The sequence below is a fragment of the Macrotis lagotis genome, chromosome 5 (assembly GCF_037893015.1).
Source record: "Macrotis lagotis isolate mMagLag1 chromosome 5, bilby.v1.9.chrom.fasta, whole genome shotgun sequence".
In the NCBI taxonomy this organism is placed as follows: domain Eukaryota; kingdom Metazoa; phylum Chordata; class Mammalia; order Peramelemorphia; family Peramelidae; genus Macrotis; species Macrotis lagotis.
This window is the reverse complement of record NC_133662.1, coordinates 166,740,781-166,762,414: the sequence shown is the minus strand read 5'-3', so window position 1 is coordinate 166,762,414 and position 21,634 is coordinate 166,740,781. Positions and strand designations below refer to the sequence as shown.

At 35.9% G+C, this 21,634-nt stretch overlaps 1 protein-coding gene and 1 pseudogene across 1 annotated transcript in view; both read right to left on the bottom strand.

Annotated features, from left to right (window-relative positions):
- Window positions 1-3,677: 3,677 nt before the first annotated feature.
- LOC141488099 (estrogen receptor) overlaps window positions 3,678-21,634 on the bottom strand; it is a 182,673-nt gene continuing 164,716 nt past the window's right edge. Inside the window, exons 4-5 of the mRNA XM_074187846.1 lie at window positions 12,210-12,393; window positions 3,678-5,117 (exon numbers count right to left, since the gene is read on the bottom strand). Of these exons, the coding sequence (XP_074043947.1) occupies window positions 4,886-5,117; window positions 12,210-12,393 (416 nt within the window). The 3' untranslated portion in view covers window positions 3,678-4,885. The remainder of the gene's footprint in view (window positions 5,118-12,209; window positions 12,394-21,634) is intronic.
- The window catches only part of LOC141488100 (large ribosomal subunit protein eL14 pseudogene), a 34,764-nt pseudogene continuing 25,533 nt past the window's right edge, over window positions 12,404-21,634 (bottom strand).

The following is a 21,634-nucleotide window of genomic DNA, read 5'->3' as shown; positions in this document are numbered from 1 at the left end:
CACACTAAGGTAAGGGCAATTCATTAGAAACTAGAGTTAGGTCCGTGTAAATATATTGCTAGCAGAAAGGGGAGAAAGGAAAATTGAACGATTAGGAAGAAAGAGAGAAAATTCAAAGAAAACTGAGCTACTTCTGTTTAATTGTTTATTTGAACATCAAAGAGGTTGAGAAAATTGTCTACAGGTTCTTGGGTATCCCACCAAATTCTTTACTTCTTAAAGGTGCAAAAGAGGTTTACATGTGTGTTTCATTTAACAAAGCAAGGCAGCGACGAAACAAAATTACATCAAAAAACAGTATGCAACAGCGAAAGAGCAGAATAATCCAGCCAACACATCATGGCAGCTGAGCTTCTTCCCATAAAACAAAGACTCTACATGGAAAAATTATGTAGAGTGTACCCAAAAAAGCATTGTTTTCTGAAGCCGTGAGAGTACATAGACTGGCGTAAAGTCGCTTGTTAATTCAAGTCTCTGTGACCAAAGACCTCTCTTCATTCACAGAGGGGTCAGTTGTTGGTGGCACCTGGTTTCTGGTGGGGATTGTGTTGGTTTGACAGGTGCCCTGCTGTGCAGCACATACACGCTGAGGATGGGCTTGGAACATGGCAGCATTTACATATTTTAAAAGTTCAGGCACATTTGGATGCAAAAAAGAGAATAGAAATTTTTTTTTCTTTAATCTCTGAAAGAGTGCAAAATTGAAATCTTAATAAAGGCAGCAATCACTTAGAAAATAATTTTCAATGACTTAAAAATAGCCCACATTTTTAATTAAGACAGAATCATAGTCAGAAACAGAAGAAAATTGCAATAATGGAAAGATGAATATTTGTTACCCACAATTTAATTCATTTTACTCCATTTGAAAATATATTAAATTCCTGGGATACTAACAAAGAAAAGTATGCAGTAAGATATGGGTCCAACTCCCAGGACTTGCTTAAATTAGAGTAATGATCAATGAGTCAAGACATATAATGACCAGACTGATTTTTCCAAAAAAAAAAGTGGCTAGTTTCTTTTTGCAAATTTACCAGTGGATAGATAAGACATCAATCACAGCATCCACAGCCATTTAATCTCATTTTTTGAGAATGGACAGACCCTGAAAACTGTCATTATGAATGGAAAATGGTTTTGAATTGGTTCCTCTCAAGTGATGCTGCTTCAAATCCTTTTTGGAAGTGGGCATAGTTATAAATCTTAAATAAATAAATTTCATTCAATAATATTTAGACCTATAGTTTTCATCATAGCAATTCCAATGAATAGCAATTGCAGTATAAGATCTGTCCTTTTCACAAACCAACTCTTCCCAAATGAAATAAAACAGGAGGAAAAGCAATGTCACAATGATATATTTAAAGCTGAATTACAAGTGTACATGTGTATGTTTGTGTGTGTGTGTGTGTGTGTGTGTGTGTGTTTCTTTTCCTCTCCTAAGAATACAAGCTTTAGTTTTGCTTAAAAGTGGATGAGGCAAATCAAATCAAAGACTGCTTTTCCTCAGGGGTTGGCTTTAGCAATAAACGTTGGGTATTGGATTTGGTTTATTTAAACTTTCTTGTTACTCTATATCATTAAATGCTCATTCTGTTAAGTCCATAGCTAGACTGTGGTTAAGAGAAAATGTGGTTCAGTTTGTACTTTAGCTTTATTTCTCCAGAAAATGTCTTGCCTGTCTTGACCTGAAGCAAGTCCTGTTCTTCGTTCCCTATTTCTAAAAGCCCTAACACTACCATTTTTCTAAGTGATTGTCCATTTGAGCAAGTTGTCTGCATGCAGTTTATGGTGAAGAGTTTTGATGTCAAATCCTTAATATACATTCTACCAACCCACCCTAGAAAATATTAGGCAATTGACAAGCATTGTATTGTCCCCAAAAGAAAATGATGAAGCAAATCCTACCTTTCCACCTATAAATTTCCCCAGAAACTAACAATGGATCTCCAGCACGTGCTTGAAAAAGGAAGAGTAGCCTAAGCTAACAACTGTCAATCACTCACTAGTTGCCATTTTTATTAAGGCTAAGAAAAAATTTTCTAAAATTGTTCAAGACTCAGATATAGCAGGCTAATACTGAGTCCATCTGATTTTTTTTTCTTCCTCTCTTGAGCTTAGTGGGATCTTGACATGAATACAAACTCTTTGGATGAGCTAAGTAAAATCCTCCACTCTATTTCTGTTTGGTTTCAGCTGGAATTAAGTCATCTACAGTTCTAGGGTGGCTTTTTAAAATTTGTTTTTGGTCTTTTTTGTGTGTTTTTTTTAAAAAGGAAATCCAAGTATAAACATTAAAAAGAATCCACCATCCCAATGGCTACTATCCACAAATATCATTACTAATATTTTGGTAAAAGCAAAATTAGCTGCCCTGAATAGTCTTCCTTCTCAGGTCTAGGCTCTGCTACATGAGATGGACCATCTTCCCATATCCAGCAATAATAGGCACCAAGATTCATGCTGCTTTTGTCTACTATGGATATAAAAGTTGATATGAAATGTGATTTTCATATAAATGAACAATCACCAGGCTTTAATTGATGGCATACATGATAACGTAGCTTGAAGAGTATCTAAGAGTTAACATTTCCTTGGTTGTTTTTTTGCATGGTAACCCAGTCAACCAATATCTAGAACACAATCACTACATTCAATCGTCTGATAAACAAGTGATGTAATTTTTAAAATATATTACACTATATAAGGTGCTTTTTTCCCCCCACAAAATGACAAAAAAGAAAAAATATATATATTTTCTGAACAAATTAGTGATGTAGAACAAGTAAAATTGCCAGAAAAATAAATGCACATACATATACCAGAAATGAACATTGCTTTGTCCCTTCCCATTTGTCCCTTCCCATATCCTACCACTTTTATCATGGCTCACACTGGGTGCCTGGAAATGAACACATTTTTAATTTCTTTACCATATACATATATATATTTACCATATACATACATATATATATATACATATATGTATATATATATGTATATATTGAGAATCCCAAGCAGCTGATCCTAGTTGTGATTTGCCAAGTAACCTCTGTTTTGAATCGTCTATTAGGGAGGAAGGTGGCTAACAGTGCCCTGGGCCCATATGTGTCTTAGTTGTTTGTAAAGTGAAAATCCCACATGCTGCAGCCTGACAGGGAAACAGTTCCTGGAAGGACTGTCCTAAGTTGGGAGACCATTTCTTTTTTTAATTTAATTAGAAGGATTCCTGTGGCCATGGGTTAATTTCCCATTTTTGACTTATGAAATAAATTGGGTCATGGAGAGGACTTTTTCTAAGCTGAACTCTGGGGGGGGGGGGGGGGAACAAGAAAATACAATTTGATAAGACTTTGACCATCCTTCCCATTCTTTTCCAAATGATCTAACCTAAAGCATCTAAACCTCCAACCTGACTTCAAGGGTACTTCCTTCCCACACCAGAAGCACTAACTCAATGCACAGTCCTCACAGGTTAAATGTTGTGGAGATATAGTAAGGCCAACACTGCCTCTTTTGACAAGACTAGTAGGGCTCAAGGAAAATGTAGAAATGTAAAGGCTGATGAACTTGCTCAATGGTGACTGGGCAACCCTAGAGCTGGATTTGAATTCAGAAAATCATTCCATGTGTGACTGTTCAGCTCTATCCTTTTTCTTCTTAATCTATCTTTCTCTCTCTCTCTCTCTCTCTCTCGCTCTCTCTCTCTCTCTCTCTCTCTCTCTCTCTTTCTCTCTCTTTCTCTCTCTCGGAACCTTATAATGACTAGACATAGTATTTGGTGAATAGTTAGCTAGATGTTTCTGGCCTAATGATTCATTGTACTTTCTGTAGGGCCTCACATACTGCCAGGAGATAATCTACATGAGAAGAGATTTTTCATACTCATAAAAATCTAAATTGTTCACATGGAGCTCTTGGACCAGTAAATGAGACTCCATGCTAGGGCCGGTCCTAAGGCCAGCCTCCTACCAGTTTCATTAAAAATCATTAAAAAGGTTTGGACTACTTAAAAAAAAAAAAAGTGGGAGGGGGGGAGTTTAGTATGTGCATAAGGGGTTCAACAGGGACAAATTTGCCTGTAACTATTAGCAATGGTAAGCATGAATTAACCAGAGACCACTGCTTCAAATACAATGCATATATCCTCTCGAACACTGTCTTCAATGATGTAGTTCTCAGCAAGCCCTAGCATCTGATGCATTAAGCCCACAGAGCTTTGGTGAGGAGGATTAACATATAAGACTGGATGCATCTTGTATTGCTACAGTGGAACAAATAATCACAGGAACATTTTACTATCACCATGCAATAGAGCAAAAGCTGCAGAATATGACTTGAATAAAAATGATACATTTCTATAGGAATACACGAGTAGGCTATTACTAACCCATGACCTATCCTTTCCTAAGCCAGCAGTTAAAGAAGCTAGTTAAAATTTCTGTGAGTGGCTCATTCTTCAAGCCAGTCAACTAAAGGTATATGTTTAACAGAACTGTTACCTGCCTACCTCCTAGGTCAGGGCTTCAACATGGCTTTAAAGCAAAGGGCCAATTGAGACCCAACTCTTAGGCTGAGCTCAGTCATAAAGAGCTACAGGAATCCTTAAGCTAATTAATGCAGCAAAGGGGGTAAAAAGAGCCATTGCAAAAAATTACAAGTAACTTGGCCCTGGAATCCCTGTTGGCTATTTGCAACAACTGAATGTTTGCTGTTGAGAATGGTAGCAAGCAAATGAATGGCCACTCATATTCAAAATCACTGGTGATGGATGCATACTGGAGTGTGTTTATGTGACATTATTCAGCTGATGTGATGCATGAAGTAGGTATTATGCTGCTGGGATTCTCAGGACCTCCTGGGATTTGAGACTCAGGAGCTCTTAGATTGTGGTGGGGAAACTCTCCTCATCCCTTGTGATATAATAGGTTTGCAAGGAATGCGATGAAGTTGATGCAGTTGCTAGCTGGTTCTGGTTGTCTTCCTCCATAGGGGCACCACCTCTGTTTGCTGGTGCATGTAAGCGGTGAGCATCCAACATCTCCAGGAGCAGGTCATAGAGTGGGACCACATTCTTGCACTTCATGCTGTACAGATGCTCCATTCCTTTGTTGCTGTAGTTTCAAAAGAAAATAAATTGATGGTTATGGGTTTAGTTCAGCAACTGTCCAGATCAATTAATCAATGAATCAAAAAGTTAGCCAAGAGTAGAAAAAAGAAAGCCAAAACTGATCCAGCCCTGAAACTCCTGAGATTTTTTCACCTAGACCTTCTAGGTATCATTTTGATTCCCCTACCTCCCAGCTTTTCAAATCCTTTTCAGTGTTATCCTGGCTCGTTAGAATTCAAGATTCTTGAGTAAAGTATTATATTTCTTTTTGTTTGTGGTTGTATTTCCTGATTTAGAATTTCTCATAGTAAATATTCAATGCATACTTTATTCTCTCTCTCTCTCTCTCTCTCTCTCTCTCTCTCTCTCTCTCTCTTTCTCTCTTCTCTCTATGTCTCTTTCTCTCCCCATCTATCTCTGTCTCTGTTTCTCTGAATCTCTCTTTTGTCTCTCTTTTCTCTGTCTCTGTCTCTCTTTCTCAGATCATCTTTACTACCACAGAAAAAGGGAGGTCATGCAAGCATCCTAGGGTTTTTAGTCTATGGTACCATTTCTTTCTCAATCCACAGTTCCTGGAGATATAAATTTTCCTATTAGCTATGATGGAAAAAGCTATAGGAACTATTGATGTAAGCAGGTATCAGATTTAGTCACTCTTCTGTATTATTTTTTGTGGTGGTAGTAGTGGTAATGGTGGTGGTTTTTAAGAGGGACAAGGTCCACAATGAGTATGGCAGCTAATATAATTGATGACTCACCTCAATATGGAACCCTGAATTTATCATTCTGGAAACTGAGTCATTACAAATGAGATTCTTCCATCTCCTATATACTATTGTGTTTGTTTAGTAGTGTCAGTCATGTCCAACTTTTTGTGACTCCATTTGGGGTTTTATTGGCAAAGATCATGGAGTGGTTTGCCCTCTCCTTCTCCAATATATGTAATCTACCATAATTAGAATGTGAGCTCTTTGAAAGCAATAACAATAACTTTGTTGTATGTATCCTCAGCCCCTAATACAGTGATTGTACATCCTAACAGTATAATAATTTTTAAACTTTATGCCACTCCATCATTAAATTACTTGTGAGAGAGAACAAAAAATCTTGAATAGTAAGTTGCCACCCTTATCTGCTCTCCAACCCTAGTTATTTCTTTGCAAAAGAAGTCCAGCCAAGAAACTTCTACAGCTAATCTTTAGCTGTGCTAAATAGAATCAGGATAGTATAGCAACTAGGTGGTATAGTGGGTAGAGCACTAAATCTGGAGTTAGGAAGATCTGAGTTGTTTTTTAATCTCAGACACTTACTAGTCGTATGATTCAGGGCAAGTTACTTAACTTTGTTTGCCTCAGTTTCCACATCTGTAAAATGAGATATAGAAGGAAATAGCAAACCACTTCAAACACAGCCTTAAATGGGGTTACAACCAAAGAGTTGGTCATGACTGAAACAATGGAACAACAACAAAATAGAGCAGAAAGTGTATCTATTATTAGTTGTCAAAAATCTGGCATGGAACTAGAGAAGTAACCCAGAGAAGTTGAACCAAAGTATTATCACCACATCAGCTGAAATTCAATTTCCTAAATTGCTTTGTTTTGTCATTTTAATTAAAGTATTGTCAAATGCCTTCTGGGCTTTGCAACTTTCTTCCTGGTAAAAGCTAATGAATTCCCATTTACAGTCAGGTTAAATTTAGGATAATTTTTTTGAGAAACAGCATATGATAGAGCTCAAGTTGCAACTCAATATAGTTTATAGGCTGGAGGTCATCTAAATGCTATTTCATCTTCTTTTATAACATTTAAGACTTTTAAACATTTTCTGGTTTGCTGGCAATTTGTGGTTTTTCAAAAAATTTTGGCAAAAATTTAGAAACCCTTATTTCCTGACTCTATAATCTTTGTTTATAGGCTGATTTTAAATGAAGAAAGTTGCATTTAGAATACAGCATGTAATTAAGTAGGCCTTTAAAAGGGTCATAGTGGGCAGCTAGATGGCACAATGGTTAGAGTGCCAGGCCTGGAGTCAGGAAGACATCTTCCTGAGTTCAAATTTGGCCTCAAAAACATGGCTGTGTGACCCTGGGCAAGTCATTTAACCCTATTTGCCTCAGTTATCTTATCTGTAAAATAAATTGCAGAAGAAAATGGAAAACCACTGTTAGATCTTTGCCAGAAAAAAAAAAAGAAAAACCCAAATGGGATCATAAAGAGCTGGATAGGAGGCAGCTAGGTGTCACAGTGGATAGAACACCAGCCGTGGAGTCAGGAGGACCTGAGTTCAAATCCAGCCTCAGACACTTAATAATTGCCTAGCTGTGTGACCTTGGGCAAGTCACTTAATCCTATTGCTTTAAATAACTTTAAAAAAAATGAAAACAAAAAAAGAAAGAGTTAGATGAAAATTACTGAGCAATAACTAAAAGGTCAGAAAAACAGCACAGCTTTAGAACCAAGAAGAGTTCCAGTCCTGCCTCTGACACATACTATGTGAATTTAGGCAAGCCACTTAACTTTGGAATTCCAGGCAACTCACTAAACCTAGTCATTGAAGAAATTATGTCAACCTCTATAGGTACAGGAAGTTTCCTCTTCTGGTAGCTACCTATACCAATGAAGACACAAGCTTAAGTCCTAACCCTAAAAGTTCCAAGGGAACGTATTGGAGTTGAAACTGTCCTCCCTGAAAAATACAGGGTTTCTACTATATATTCTAGGGTAAGGAGGCTGAGATCAGTGCCTCAAAAGAAATGTTTTGGAAAGTTCATTTAGTTATGATCCTCCTCCTCCTCCCATCTACTCCATCCCTATCTGGGATCCCTTATCAAGAGAAGTAAAATAAGTTGGAATTCACCAGTTAGAAATTTGAGCTAAAAAAAAGCAGCCTTTCTCTTCCTAACTTTTGTGACCTTAATTCCCTCCAGAATTAATAGGGACTGCAGAACTCATTTAGACCAGTACTCTCCACGCTGCTGAACATAGATTTGGGAACTGTAGACTTACAAATCATAACTTCATGGACTAAGAATTGGAAGAGACCTCAGAAGTCATTTAGTCTGATCTCTCATTTTACAATAGAAAAAGGTGAGACCTAGGGATATTAAATTACTTTCCCAAAGTGACAAAAGGAACATCAATTGATATGATAAATATATTAAAAAAGCAAATATCCTGTACTATACATGTTGTCAAAGTTAATTTTTACAGCCTATGCTACTGGTCAAAGTCTAAACTTTCAATATACAACTAAGGATTTTGAATTTGGAAATCTCTTCTATTGTTAATTATTGTAACAATCGCAGGAGGACAAATGATTAGAATTTGGGAAACCTGGTTAGTTATCTTTGTGAGAACCGCATAGATATCTGGTATTTATTAAATATTAAACAGGTGCACTATTGATAGTCATTTTTTATGTAATTTAAAGATGACGTATTTGTGAGCAAATGTGTAACCTGATTTAGTAGCCATCAGAAATGTCAATGATACCTATGTTCTTTTTATGTTCCTTTGATGTAAAAATTTAATACATTTTAATGTATAATACTCCTTTCTGTGTGTGTTCAGGGTGGGCATCTTGGATAGAAGGTCTCCACTAATAAGTTTCTCAGTAAATCTTAGACAATAAACTTCATGTCTAACCTATATTTTCTATCTTTTTTTTTACTTTAAATTTGAGGTTTTACGATGTCTAGTAAATATATATATCACTTTCAAATCTATGCAGATGCTTTAGTGATTAAAAATAAAATGCAAATTCATTTCAAAATCTTTTGAAATTTATAATGACTTTTACCTTATGCATTTTCTTCATCATCAACAAACACTAATAATGCAGTTATTATTTTTATTTGAATACTGTAGATTTTTTTGATATTAAAGAAGATTCCTTATTCTCAAGGTAGTTGGGATCAACAGGAATCACCTCTGCAATATTCCTAATGAATGCTTTGCTTGAAAATCTTCATTCCTCTCCAGAGAACTCACTACTTTCTGAAATGATTTATGCCACTTTTCAATATTTCTAGTTGTTAGGAATTGCTACATCAATTTGAAACCTATCTCTGCAATTTCCACCCACTGTGACTATTCTTGCTCCCTGAGGCCAAGTAGAATAAGCTCTCCATAATCCCTTTTTCCTGAGGTATTGGGAACAGCTACACTTGAAGATAGCTATTTTGTCTCTTCTTAGTCTTCCTTAGGCTAATTATCTCCTTTCTTTCAACTAATCCTTAAATAACATTGGCTCTAATCTTCTTTCCATCTTTGTTACCTTCCTTTGGATGAGCTCCAGCTTGTCAATGAACTTCCTAAAATGTGATTACCAGAAAAAAAAACACATTACCCTTAGATGTGATAAAGTCACCCTTTTGAGACTTGTTTAATAAGTAAAATGGGGATAATGATGCTTGCAGTAGTTTCCTTATATCATTGCTATGAAGAAAGCATTTATAAAAATGTGAACTTATGATTTGTTACTCTCAATTCCTGGATTTGAAAAGCATAGGAGGTAGAATTCATTTTTTTTCCCCCATAAGTTACAGCTCAGGAAAGGACCTTGGGGTTCAAATGGAATATCAGCATTGACTATTTGGGCCCCAACCATATGCCAAACACTATGTTAGAAACCTGGAACTTACAAATATGTTTACAATATAACCTCTCCCCTCAAGAAGCTAGCAATCCAATTGGCATTAGGGTTACTTAAAGAAAAGACCTAAATAATGTTTTCTCTGTTTTTCCAGGACAGTCAATTCAAACTGCAAATCTTTGTCCCTTTTCCTCAGAGTTCCAGGAAAGAGGAAAACAAGCTATGATTCTAGAATATTCTTATGGTGATCCAACAACACATACAAAATATTTCACTCAAAATAGTCCATTCAAAGGTTTATCATCCTTGTATCTCCATAACTGCTGAGCTTCTTTTGCTTGCCTAGAGTCTGCAATGAAGAATTAAAATGCCCTTCTTATTTCTGACAAATCGCAATTTTTACTCATTGCACTTGTTTCTAATTCAATTCCTTGAAACTCTAAGAGGAAGACCTTTTGGACTTATGGCTTAGAACAAGTTATTGCCACCTTCTGTTATAGTATAAGCCTTATTCTAATGACAGAGGGTTTTCCTCTGTCAGTAATGAAGTCAGTGGAGTGACTAAAAGTTCCAGGACTTTCTGAAAGATAGGAGCTGTAAGGAATGGGTGGGGTGGGGGTGGAAGTGTTTGGCTTCTAAAAGAATGTAAGGGGAGATTGTTAGTTTACATTACAAAGATTGGGGTCTGCCCATGTTGGTGCCTATGGGCAGGTATGTCAGTGTAAATCAAAGGAACTGACCAGGTCCTGAACAGACTTGAGATTAGATCAGGCCTGCCCCATCTGGTTCCCAGTTGGCCTAGGGTCCTTGTCCTTTACAAGTGTGCCTGCTCAAGGAGGTTCATTGCATATTACTTTTCACTCCCCAGTGATCATTAGTGCAATGACCAGGATGGGAAAACACTTAGGGGTAGATGTATTAATTAGATTGCAACCCTGGTCAATGATTGTTATAAAGGAGAAGAACAAGCCTTTCGAACTGCATATATTTGGGGCCTTCTTTCCTTAAGAGAGGAGGTCCTTCTTTGCAAAGATGAATTAATAAAAGCCATTTTAATCACGCTAGGCTAAGTTTTTATAATGACAAGCTATTGATAACAGGAGCCAAATGAAATAGTGAAAAGAGGAAAAAAAAGCAAATGTATGGTCAAAGTCTAGAGAAGAAAAGTGTGCTCCAAGTAGCCATATGGACTTAATGGGTCAGCTAACAGGTTAGTATTCAGGCTTGGCAGCTTTATTGGTTGCCATATTCAGGATCAATCATCAAATATTTGCCAAGTGTCTACTGTGTGACCAGCACTATGCTTGCACTAAAGATATAAAGGGATAAACAAAACAATCTCCTCCGTCAAGGAACATTCATTCTATCATAAAAAATACATCAAAAAAAAAAAGGAAGAAAAGAGAAAATGGTGGTAAAGAAAGGCACTATTAACCGTTGGGATTAGAAAAAAGGTCTCATATACAAAGTGATGCATAGGAAAGGAAACTAGAGATTGTGAAAGGAAAGGTGAGGAAGGAAAACATTAGAGAAAAAAGGAGTCTGGCTGGAGAGTTGAGTGCTTGAAAAAGAGAAATATAAAATAAGTCTAGAAATGTCAGTTGGATGTAGCTTGTGAAGTATTTCAAGTATCAACAAGGAGTTTATATTTTGACCTTAGAGCAAATAGGGAGATAAAACATCATAGAGCTAGGATATCTGGCCTTGGAATCAGGATGACCTTGTCCCTAATACATGCCAGCTGTGTGACCATGAACAACTAAATTAACTTCTCAATGCTTAGGCAATTTTCCAAGACTTTAAAGTTACAGAGGTATTGATCTTTACTGATGGATCAAGTTTCCTCACCTAGAAATTCTTATATTGAAGTCATAGGTCTGATCTTTTTTGAAAAAGTTGCTTATTCCCTACTTTTAGGTCTTTTAGTAAAATTGTATGTATCTTGTATTAACCAAGTTATTTGTATCTTTTCTTACTTATTAGGATAATAATAATAACTAATAAACATATTATTTTATAGAACTTTAAGCTTTATAAAATACTTTCCAAATAGTTTATTTTATCCTCACAACACTTGTGTGAGATAGATGCTATTATCTCCATTGTAACAAATGAAGAAATTAAGGCAGACAAAGGGTATATGACTTACCCTGGATCACACTCTGAGACGGGATTTGAAATACTTCTTTTTTAATCTTTTTTTAGTGTTTAACCAACAGTAAACACTTAAATGACTGTTGAATGACTAACTTTACTATAATATTGGTCATTCTTCAATATGAAGGAAGATATGGAGATAACAGAGTAGCTGACAATTCAGGAGGCTCCCCACAATCCAACTTCACGCAGCTCAGCATATGGGAGGGCAAAGACAAACCATGACAAGAACAGTTCTTTCATGTTAGTAATGCACTTTTGTCAAGGAAAAAAAGTGGACTGAAGGTTTCAGTTCTGCAATTAGTACCAAGGCAGTGAGCTACAGCCTACCAAGGTGTCTCACCTCATGTGCCTGATATGGGAAAGGATCAGAAGGAGCTGAGCCAGACGTCGGTGTTGTTGTTGTAAAGAGAGGCCAGCTTTAGCCATCAGGTGAATCAAAGTATCTGTGATCTTATCCAGGACTCTGTGAATATGGTCTTTTTCTTCCAAAGATTTCAATGTGCTGGAGAGAAATGTATACACTCCTAGGAAAAAAAAGAAAGAAAAATCCACAGAATGTGAGCTCTAGGGTTGGTTAAAGGTACTTAAGTCAATGCTTTATTTTTAAATTGTGGTCATTTATTTTCCTTTTACATTGACATCATTTCCAAATATATAACTTCTCCCTTATTCAGTAAATCATCACTTGAAAAAAAAGAGGAGGAAGAAACAATGAAGTTTATTAGCAAAGCTAATTAACACATCAACAGAGTTTTATAATATTCTCAATGTTCCATACCCATAGCCTTCCAATATTGCAAAAAAGGTCTTATGGTCATAGCAATGGCACAGGGATCAGTTTCATTTTGTTGTTTTTGTCCCTTTCATTTACAACCAAGTCCTTTGCCTGTGAATTTACCTCACTGTCCACATTATACTAATAATCTTTTTGAGTTACTGTATCTAAAAAAAATTACCTGGTGATCAAAATCTTGGTGATTGAGCCTTTCTGTATTCAGTTAGTGGTCATATAACAAAATATATACAGTCCATTGTTGGGCCTGAACTCAAAGACATCCCACACTGACAGGATCAGTCGGAGCTTTTATTTGAACTACATAACCTTGAGGAACCCAAGAACAGCTCCATTCCAGAAGTGGAAAAGTGTTAGGAAAGATGGAAAGTCATATGTAATTCAAAGGTAGCAAGAGATCTCATATGAGCCTTCCTTGAACACTTAATGGCTCTCTTTTCATATCACAACTCAACACATACTCTCTACTCTTGTCATAAAATTCTTCTTGTTCTCTTCCTCTTCCAAAAATTGAATAGGTTCATAACATTCCACTTACAGGAATAGCTTTGTTCTTGGAATTTGAAAACCACTTGAGGACTGAATTCTCTATTTATGACAAATTATCCCAGAAGGTAATCTGTTGGGGGGAAGGTGAAGGTGATAGGGGTGTGTATCAGTTCCTGTTTTATGGAACCACAGATTCCTTATAAATTAGCTGCAATTTCAAGTCAGTAGGAAGTCAGGACACAGTGACTTCCTAAATGGTCTTATGGAACTGTCTCCTCTTTAGAATCCCCAAGCTTGCAAAGACTACTTGGATGATAGTTAGGCTAGTAAATTCCACAGGATATCCGATATATCTGAAGTATCCATAGTGTTTGATGTAAGGAAGGGTGTTGTTTCTCTCCAAAATGTAAGCCTCAAGGAATCTACTTTCCTCCTTTATTAAATCAACAAACATTTATTGTATACCTGTTGTGTAACATTCGCTCTCCACTCAAATCTACTTCTTCCACCTCTTGTCTTATAATTTCAAGTATGTTAAGATATTATGGTGAAATTGCACATAACCTATAGGTTAGGAAAAAGAGGAAAAAATGCCAACTCTCTAGACAGGAATCCATAGATAAAATAACCTAAAAAGAAAAATAATCTTGAAAATAAAATCCCTCAGCAACTACCACATGCACAATAAAGATCTCAAAGATCAATAGATTAATTATAGGATCATAAAGTCAGAACTGGAAAAGACCTCGGGGTAATATGGTACGGAGGTGTCAAATTCACTATCTTGGGTCACATGACAGAAAAACTCCAGAATGCTTGGAACCAGATAAAAATGTAAACAACAATACAATAAAAATGTGATAATGACAATTTGTGGTTTTCTAAGTCAATAAGCAACAGCGCCCCCCCACACACACTCCCAAAGATTTGATATTCCTGGTCTAGTGGATATTTAGTCCTGTCTGACTCTCTATGATCCCATAGACTATAACATATCAGGACTTTCTATTCTTTACTATATCTTTCTCTGTCCAAATTCATCTTCATTGTTTCCATGACTCTTATCTATTCATCTCATCTTCTGCTGTCCTCTTTCCCCTTTGCCTGCAATCTTTCACAACATTAGGATCTTTTCTTTTTTTTAAAAATTTTATTTATTTAAGACAATGGGGTTACATGACTCGTCCAAGGTCACACAGCTAGGCAATTATTAAGTGTCTGAGGTCAGATTTGAACTCAGGTTCCCCTGACTCCAGAGCTATTGCTCTATCCACTGTACTATCCAGCTACTCCCAAGGTTCTTTTCTAATAAGTCCTCTCTTCTCACAGGAACAAAGTAGTTAAACTTCAGCTTCATCAGGTGACCTTCCAGTGAATAACATGAATTAATTTCTTTAAATATTTACTGGTTTGATTTCTTTGTGATCCAAGGTACTCCCAATAGTCTTCTCCAGGACCATAATTCAAAAGCATTGATTCTGTGGCACTCAGCTTTCCTTGTATTGCAACTCATAGCCATATATTGCTATTGGAAAAAATCATAGCTTTGACTATACTGACCTTTGTTGGTAAGGTGATCTCTCTGTCCTATAGCTTTCCTTCTAAGAAGCAAGCTTCTTTTAAACAAAGGGTGAATTTAATTCATATGATCATTATAAGAATTCCTTAGTAGAAATGGATCAGCCCTCATATCAATAAAAGCATAAGAAAATATTATACAGGTGTATAATCTCAAAAATGACAAAATAATACCTGAAGAGCTGAGCTAGAGAAATTCTTTTAGCAAACTTACTAGTAGTTCCTATCTATTGCCTTTTTTTCATTCGCTAACCCCTCATATTATACAAATGACAAACAAGTAGCCTGGTTCTTCCTAAGAAGATAATAAGAACATTAGCTAAGATTAATACAGTGCTTCAAATTTTACAGGCTTTTGAGGGGCAGCACAATGTAGTGTGTAAAGGATCAGATCCAGAAAGTTCTGGCTTTGTACTTTGTCTCTGTCATATACTGGTTGAATGAAGCTGAGCATACTAATTAACCACTCACTGCTCTAGACCAGGGGTGTCAAACACCCTGCCCAGACCACATGTAGCCTGCACCAATTTAAAATGTAATTGGGAAATATTTTTTAAATCAATAAAAATGCAATGAAACATAGAAATGATAATGTGATTACTATGCTACTATGTAACTTACAGGGATCCTTTATGTATTAGTGGTTTCGTGTCCCCTCTGTTTCTATTTGAATTTAACAGAACTGTTCTAGGGAAATATTTAAGGCTGTAAGTGGAAAAGAAGGTGCTAAGCTACATTAGTAGATGGAGTTACCTTACCTGGGAGTTCCTTACAATCAATGAAACCACAAGTCAAGGTCTACTCCCTATCCTTTTACTTACATGATGGCAGGTGATGACCAAAACAACCTAGATAGTAATTTTTCTCCATCCTAATGAGATCTTTCATCTCTTCCTCTCCAAACCACTGAACCTTTTATGTCTGCATTCATCTCTGCTTTCTTCATCCTCTATATCAAAGTTAAATCCTCCAGTGCTTAAATCCCTGGGTGGCTAGGTAGCCCTGGGGTCAAATCCAGCCTCAGACACTTAATAATGACCTAGCTGTGTGGCCTTGGGCAAGCCACTTAACCCCATTTGCCCTTCAAAAATAAACAAACAAACCAAAAAACCCCAATGTTTAACTCTCTTTAAAACTGTCCTGTACACAATCTGATTAATAAGGTTGGTTGAAGAGGTATGGTCCCATATAACCTCATTGCTTCCCACCTTTATATTGCTCTTGTTATTTTAATCTTCCCCTTTCTTGCATATATCTTCAACCTCTTCCACTTGATTAGCTGCATCCTGCTGCATCCTGCAAATATGTTCATATCTCCCTATTTTAAAACAGCAACCAACCTAACACTTCAGAAATGCCTTTGATCTGAATTGTGAATGGTTATCTGGGGAAAAAGGGGTACAGGAAGGTTGTGTAGACTAGAACTTTTCCATGTTCAAGTAGCAGAGCAGAGGTAAGTGGATGGCTCTCAGCCTTCTTGGGTGAGCTTATCCAGAAATGATTCCAGATAGGGTTTACTGCTGCTGGGATCTGTAGCAATCCTCTTTAACTAGGGCAAGGAGGCCTGTCCTATGGCCTTTGGCAACAACCACTATAATAAACTTTCATCCCTTCCTATGATGCTTAACTTAGCTTCAAGCTTTTTTCCTTGCACTCTGGTCGATTATACTCCTCAGAAAGAGGAAACAGTTGGTTGTGTCTGAAGCCTACCACCATGGGGATAGGTGGATAAACATAGATCAGAGTTGCACGATATAAAATAATGTTACAAAGCTAATGATGACAAGATATGGCAACTGACTGGTTCTATAGCATGAGGAAAGGTGAGGAATTGTGACCTGGATGTTTGGAAAGATAACAATACTCTCAATAGAAATAAAGAAGTTTGGAAAAGGGAAAGGTTTCTTGGGAATGATAATGTGCTCTGTTTCAAAAAAAAAGATGCCTACAGGACATTCATTTTGAAATATCCAGTAGTTTATAACTATTTAGACTTGGGAGTCATTTTCATAGAAATTATAATTAAGTTCATGGGAGCTGATAAAATGACAAAGAGAAAAAGAAAATAGTTAAGGGTAGAACTTTGGTATACATTTGCAGTTGGAATATGCTATGGATGATGCACTAGTAAGGAGACTGAGGAATCATCATCCAGAAAGAAGAGTTAAAAGATAACAGTGTCATCATGAAAAGGTAGAGATGAGACAGTATCCATAAGGAGATGGAAGTTAATGGCCTAGCCAAAAAAGGCTATTGGATTTGGCAAATAAAAGAGTATTAGTAATTTTGCAAAGAGTAGCTTCAGTTGAGTAATGACATGGTCAGAAGCAAGATTACAAAAGATTGAGAATTGAATAAGAGGAAAAGAAGTGGAGACAGTGTGTGCAAGCAATTTTTTATATGAGTTTGGATATAAAAGGGAGAAGAAAAATTAGGCTGATAATTTGAGGAAATGGTAAGATCTAATGAGGAAATATATAATCTTCATTCATTATTATATTTGGATGAAGAAAATTAAAGATTCAGAGATGTTATGATTTGCTCACAGTCACACACTAATATGAGAATTAAATTTACTCTATTCATAATACTGCACTGACTTTCTCTGCTCCTTTCACACACTAGAAGAAGTCATTTCTCTCTCTCTCTCTCTCTCTCTCTCTCTCTCTCTCTCTCTCTCTCTAGCTAGCTACTATTTATTTATTTGCACTTAATAAACACCACTATCTATAAGTTCTTTGAAATCAGGAACTATATAATTTTTTAAACCTTTGCATTCCAATTTTCTGCTTTGTATCCAAGATAGTCTATTAATCTGAGCTATTGTTGCATTATGCTTTGCTCAGAAATGGTGTTTAATACAAGCTTTGTTGAATTGATTTTTACAGATAAGAAAACTGAAGCTCAGAAAATTAAAAGTGGCTTGTAAAAGTGATAACTAAATAGTGGAAAAGGCAGAATCTGAACCTAATCCTGTGCTTTCCATTTGCTTGGAAGCTGTTGGAAGTGGTTCTATTTGTTTACTCTTAATATGAGTACTCTGTAGCCTTTGGTACTGACATGAAAATTTTGAATGTTAACATTTCATAGTGTTTCTTTTCAATTGAAGCAAAGACTTGACGCTGCTATTTTTGACACTGGAGTTTTCTCTTATGCAGATGAGCCTTGTGCTCTGACCACTGAGCATAGATTGTTTCTCTGTTGGTCTCTTTGTGTTTCCTCTCATTCTTCTATCCAGTCCTCTATCCATCTATCCATTTATGTTTCCAATTATCTATAGATTTATCTATGTATTTCAATAGTATGTTTAGTACCTCCTGATCCATTTATCTTTTCACATTTATTTTTAAGTAACAGTGTTTAAGGAATAGACTTTGCATTTTGGACAAATAACTTTTCTTCACTGACTCATTAAATTTAGACATTCCCTGAAAAAGAGGTCTATTTTGTTGTTCCAATCTAGCACATGCATAGATTCTCAGCCTCACAGGGTCATTATGAGGATCAAGAGATAATATATGTAAAGTTATTTGCAAATTTGAATGCTATAGAAATGCTAGTTGAGATTGTTATTATCAATTTGTTCTTATTAGCAGATAATTCCATGCCTCACAAAGATATTTCAAATAAAATCTATCCTTTTAACTCTTGTTGAAAGCAGTCATCACATTTTTTAGTTGCCTGGCAAAAAAAAAAAAATAGTTAATCAGTTGTGCTCCTCCGCCACCCTCAATCCCATGGAGTCATTTAAAAAAAACAATCAAAACGTCCAAATTCCCAGAATGTTCCAGGTACTCTGTCTGCCAGGGCTAATGAAAAAGAGTAAAACATACTTCTGGCAAATTCTATGACTTAGCTGTTTCACCCACCCTGGATCTTTGTACCATTAGCCCCCTAGTATTGATGTCAGTCCTTAGGGAGTGCCTTAAGAAATACTGAGGCAACAAAGCCAGCTTTGGCATATCAGGAGGCTTCTCAAGAAGATGCAAATAAAAGGGAAAAAAAGTGAAAGAAAAAGTGAAAAATAGCATCCTTCGGTCTGTATTCAAAAAATATCAATTCTTTCTCTAGAGACAGATTGCATGCTTTCTCATTAGTCCTTTGGAATTGTATTGTAAGCGAAGTCATTCAAAATTTTCATAAAACAATATTGTTGTTACAGTGTACAACTTTCTCCTTTCACTTCACTATACATCAGTTCAGGTAAGTATTTTCAGGTCTTTTTTTCTGAAATAATCCTGCTTGTCATTTGTTATAACACAACAATTTTCCATTACAAACACATACCATAGCTTGTTTAGTCATTCCACAATAGAAAGGCACCTCATCAATATACAATTCTTTGTTATGACAAAAAGAACTGCTATAAATATTTTTTTTTGTTGAATAGGTCTTTTTCTCTACTTTTGGCATGTCTTTGGGATATAGACATACCTGTGATCTTGCTGTATCAAAGGGTATGCACAGTTTTGTAACACTTTGGTTATAGTTCCAAACTATTCCCCAGAATGATTGAATGAGTTCATAACTCTATGAACAATGCATTAGCATCTGAATTTTCCCACATTTCCTCCAACATCCAACATTATCCTTTTTTGTCATATTAGTTACTCTGATAGGTATAAGGTTTTTTCCTCATGGTTGTTTTAATTTTCCTTTCTCTGATCATTAGTCTCAAAAGTACAATAATCTAAGACAAACCCAAAGAACAAAAAATGAAGCATAATATCTACCTCCAAAGAATAACTGATATTGAGTGAATATAGAGTGAGGCATCCTAATTTTTACTTTCTTTTATTTTTTCTTTTATTTGAGTCTTCTTATACAAAAGGACTAATTATAGAAATGTTTTACATAATCGCACATGTATAACATATCTGATTGTTTACCATCTCAAAAAGGGAGGGTAAGGCAGGCAAGAAGGAATAGGATTTGGAACTCAAAAGTTTAAATAAAAATGACTAAAAATTTTGAAGGCTGCTTAAGTTTTAAAGCAGAAAAAAATCTCCATGTCATTATCCACTTTCGAAGTATTGCTGGCATGACTGAGCTTTGACGTATCTTGAATATCACAGCCAAAGCTGAGAGATTTAGAAATAATCTGTTAGTCCTAAAGGATAAGGTCCAGTAGTGGACATTAACATAGAGTGAAACCACATGGACCTCCCAAATGGAAATGATCCCAATCTCTTCCTTTCTCTCTCCTTTCTGTACCTTTAAAGACAGTAAAATTGTTACTTGAAATTTAAAGGCACATGGGGGTAGGGGAATGTATATTATACACTTGGATAGAGGGATGATTAGGCAACTGATAAAGTACCTAACTATTCTCCATAGAATCCTATTCTGATTCCTATTATTGTTGTGCAGGTGACCCTAATTCAATTCTCAAAGATCTTCTAAGCTACCAAAAATATTATTCTAGCACCAAATTTGAGTTTCTGTGAAGCCTAAACAAGTTAAATACAGAGAGAATAATCATCAATAAGCAGGTTGGAAATTAGCTGATTATTAGCTTTTGACTCTGGTAATTCATTAAGCAAAAATAGAAAAAAAAATGATCCCTTTCTTCATGGAGTCATTGCTAGAATTGATAGTGGCCTCAAAGTTCAACTGGCCCAAGCAATAAGAATCCTTTCTATAAAACACCTAACAAGTGGCTCTCTACGTTTTTCGAAGACTTTTAGTGATGGGGGAACTACTCACTAAGATGAGAGATCATCAGTTCCACTTTTCTGTGGAAACTTTAGAAAAGAAATTTTTCCTTACATCAAGTTTAATTCTATAACTTTGCAACTCCCACCCTTTTTTTTTTCCTAGTACTATCCTTTGGGACCAAGGAGTGCAAATCCAATCCCTTTTCCATGTATCAACTCATCAAATACTTGGTCAACTTTTCTATTCCTAAGTAATCTCTTTTCTAGTTCAAACATCCCCAGATTCTTCAAACAATTCTTGTATAAGATATGAATAATGTGAACTTGAGGCTGGTACCTTTCTTTCAAACTCATCAGCTTTTCAGTATCCTTCCTCAAATGTGATTACCATATTGAAACATAATGTTTCATATATGGATCTGATCAGAACAAGGCACAATAAAACTATCGCCTTTCTAGTCTATATACTTAATGTCTTTTAATTCTATTTAAAATTTAACACACTTATTTTTCTTGAGTTAACACATTCTTTACTTGTTTTGAACTTACATTTCACAGATACCACCATATCTTCAATTCCTATGTCTCCCAAAATCATTCTTATAAAGCTGATTTGCTGAACCAAAGTGTAATTCCTCATATTTACTCCTATTCAAATTCATTTTAGAACTATAGACTTGGACCCAGAAGACATCTCCAAGATCATATAGCCCAATTCCCTTATTTTACAAATAAATAAAATGAGATTTACAAAGGTTAGGTGGTTTGCCCAAAAGTCAAGTTGGCCCAACCTTTGAAATTATCAAGAATTTTTTAAATCCTAATTCCATCATTTAATGTTTTGGTTATCTCTCTTAGTTATATGCTGCTTAAAAATCTAATTATCATGTAATCTATAACTTTATTTAAAACATTGGTAAAAATAGTAAATAGCATCAGACCAGGGTCAGATCTCTGGCCCTCTACTAGAAACATTTTTGCAAGATGACATTTGAACCACCAGTGATTTTTCATGGGATCAAATTCATCCGTTAGTTTTGAATTCCAATAACTGTTTCATCACTTAATCCACTTCTTTTTAACTTATTAAAAAAAAGCCTAATCTAAGCAATTATCTCCAATCCTCTGAACTCTAGTGCTCAACAAGTGATCTGTCACAAAAGGAAATGATGTTAGTTTGTCATGACTCAGAGCCAATGGTTGAGTACTGGGAAGGGGATCAGTGGGCAGTAAGAATCATACAGTTCA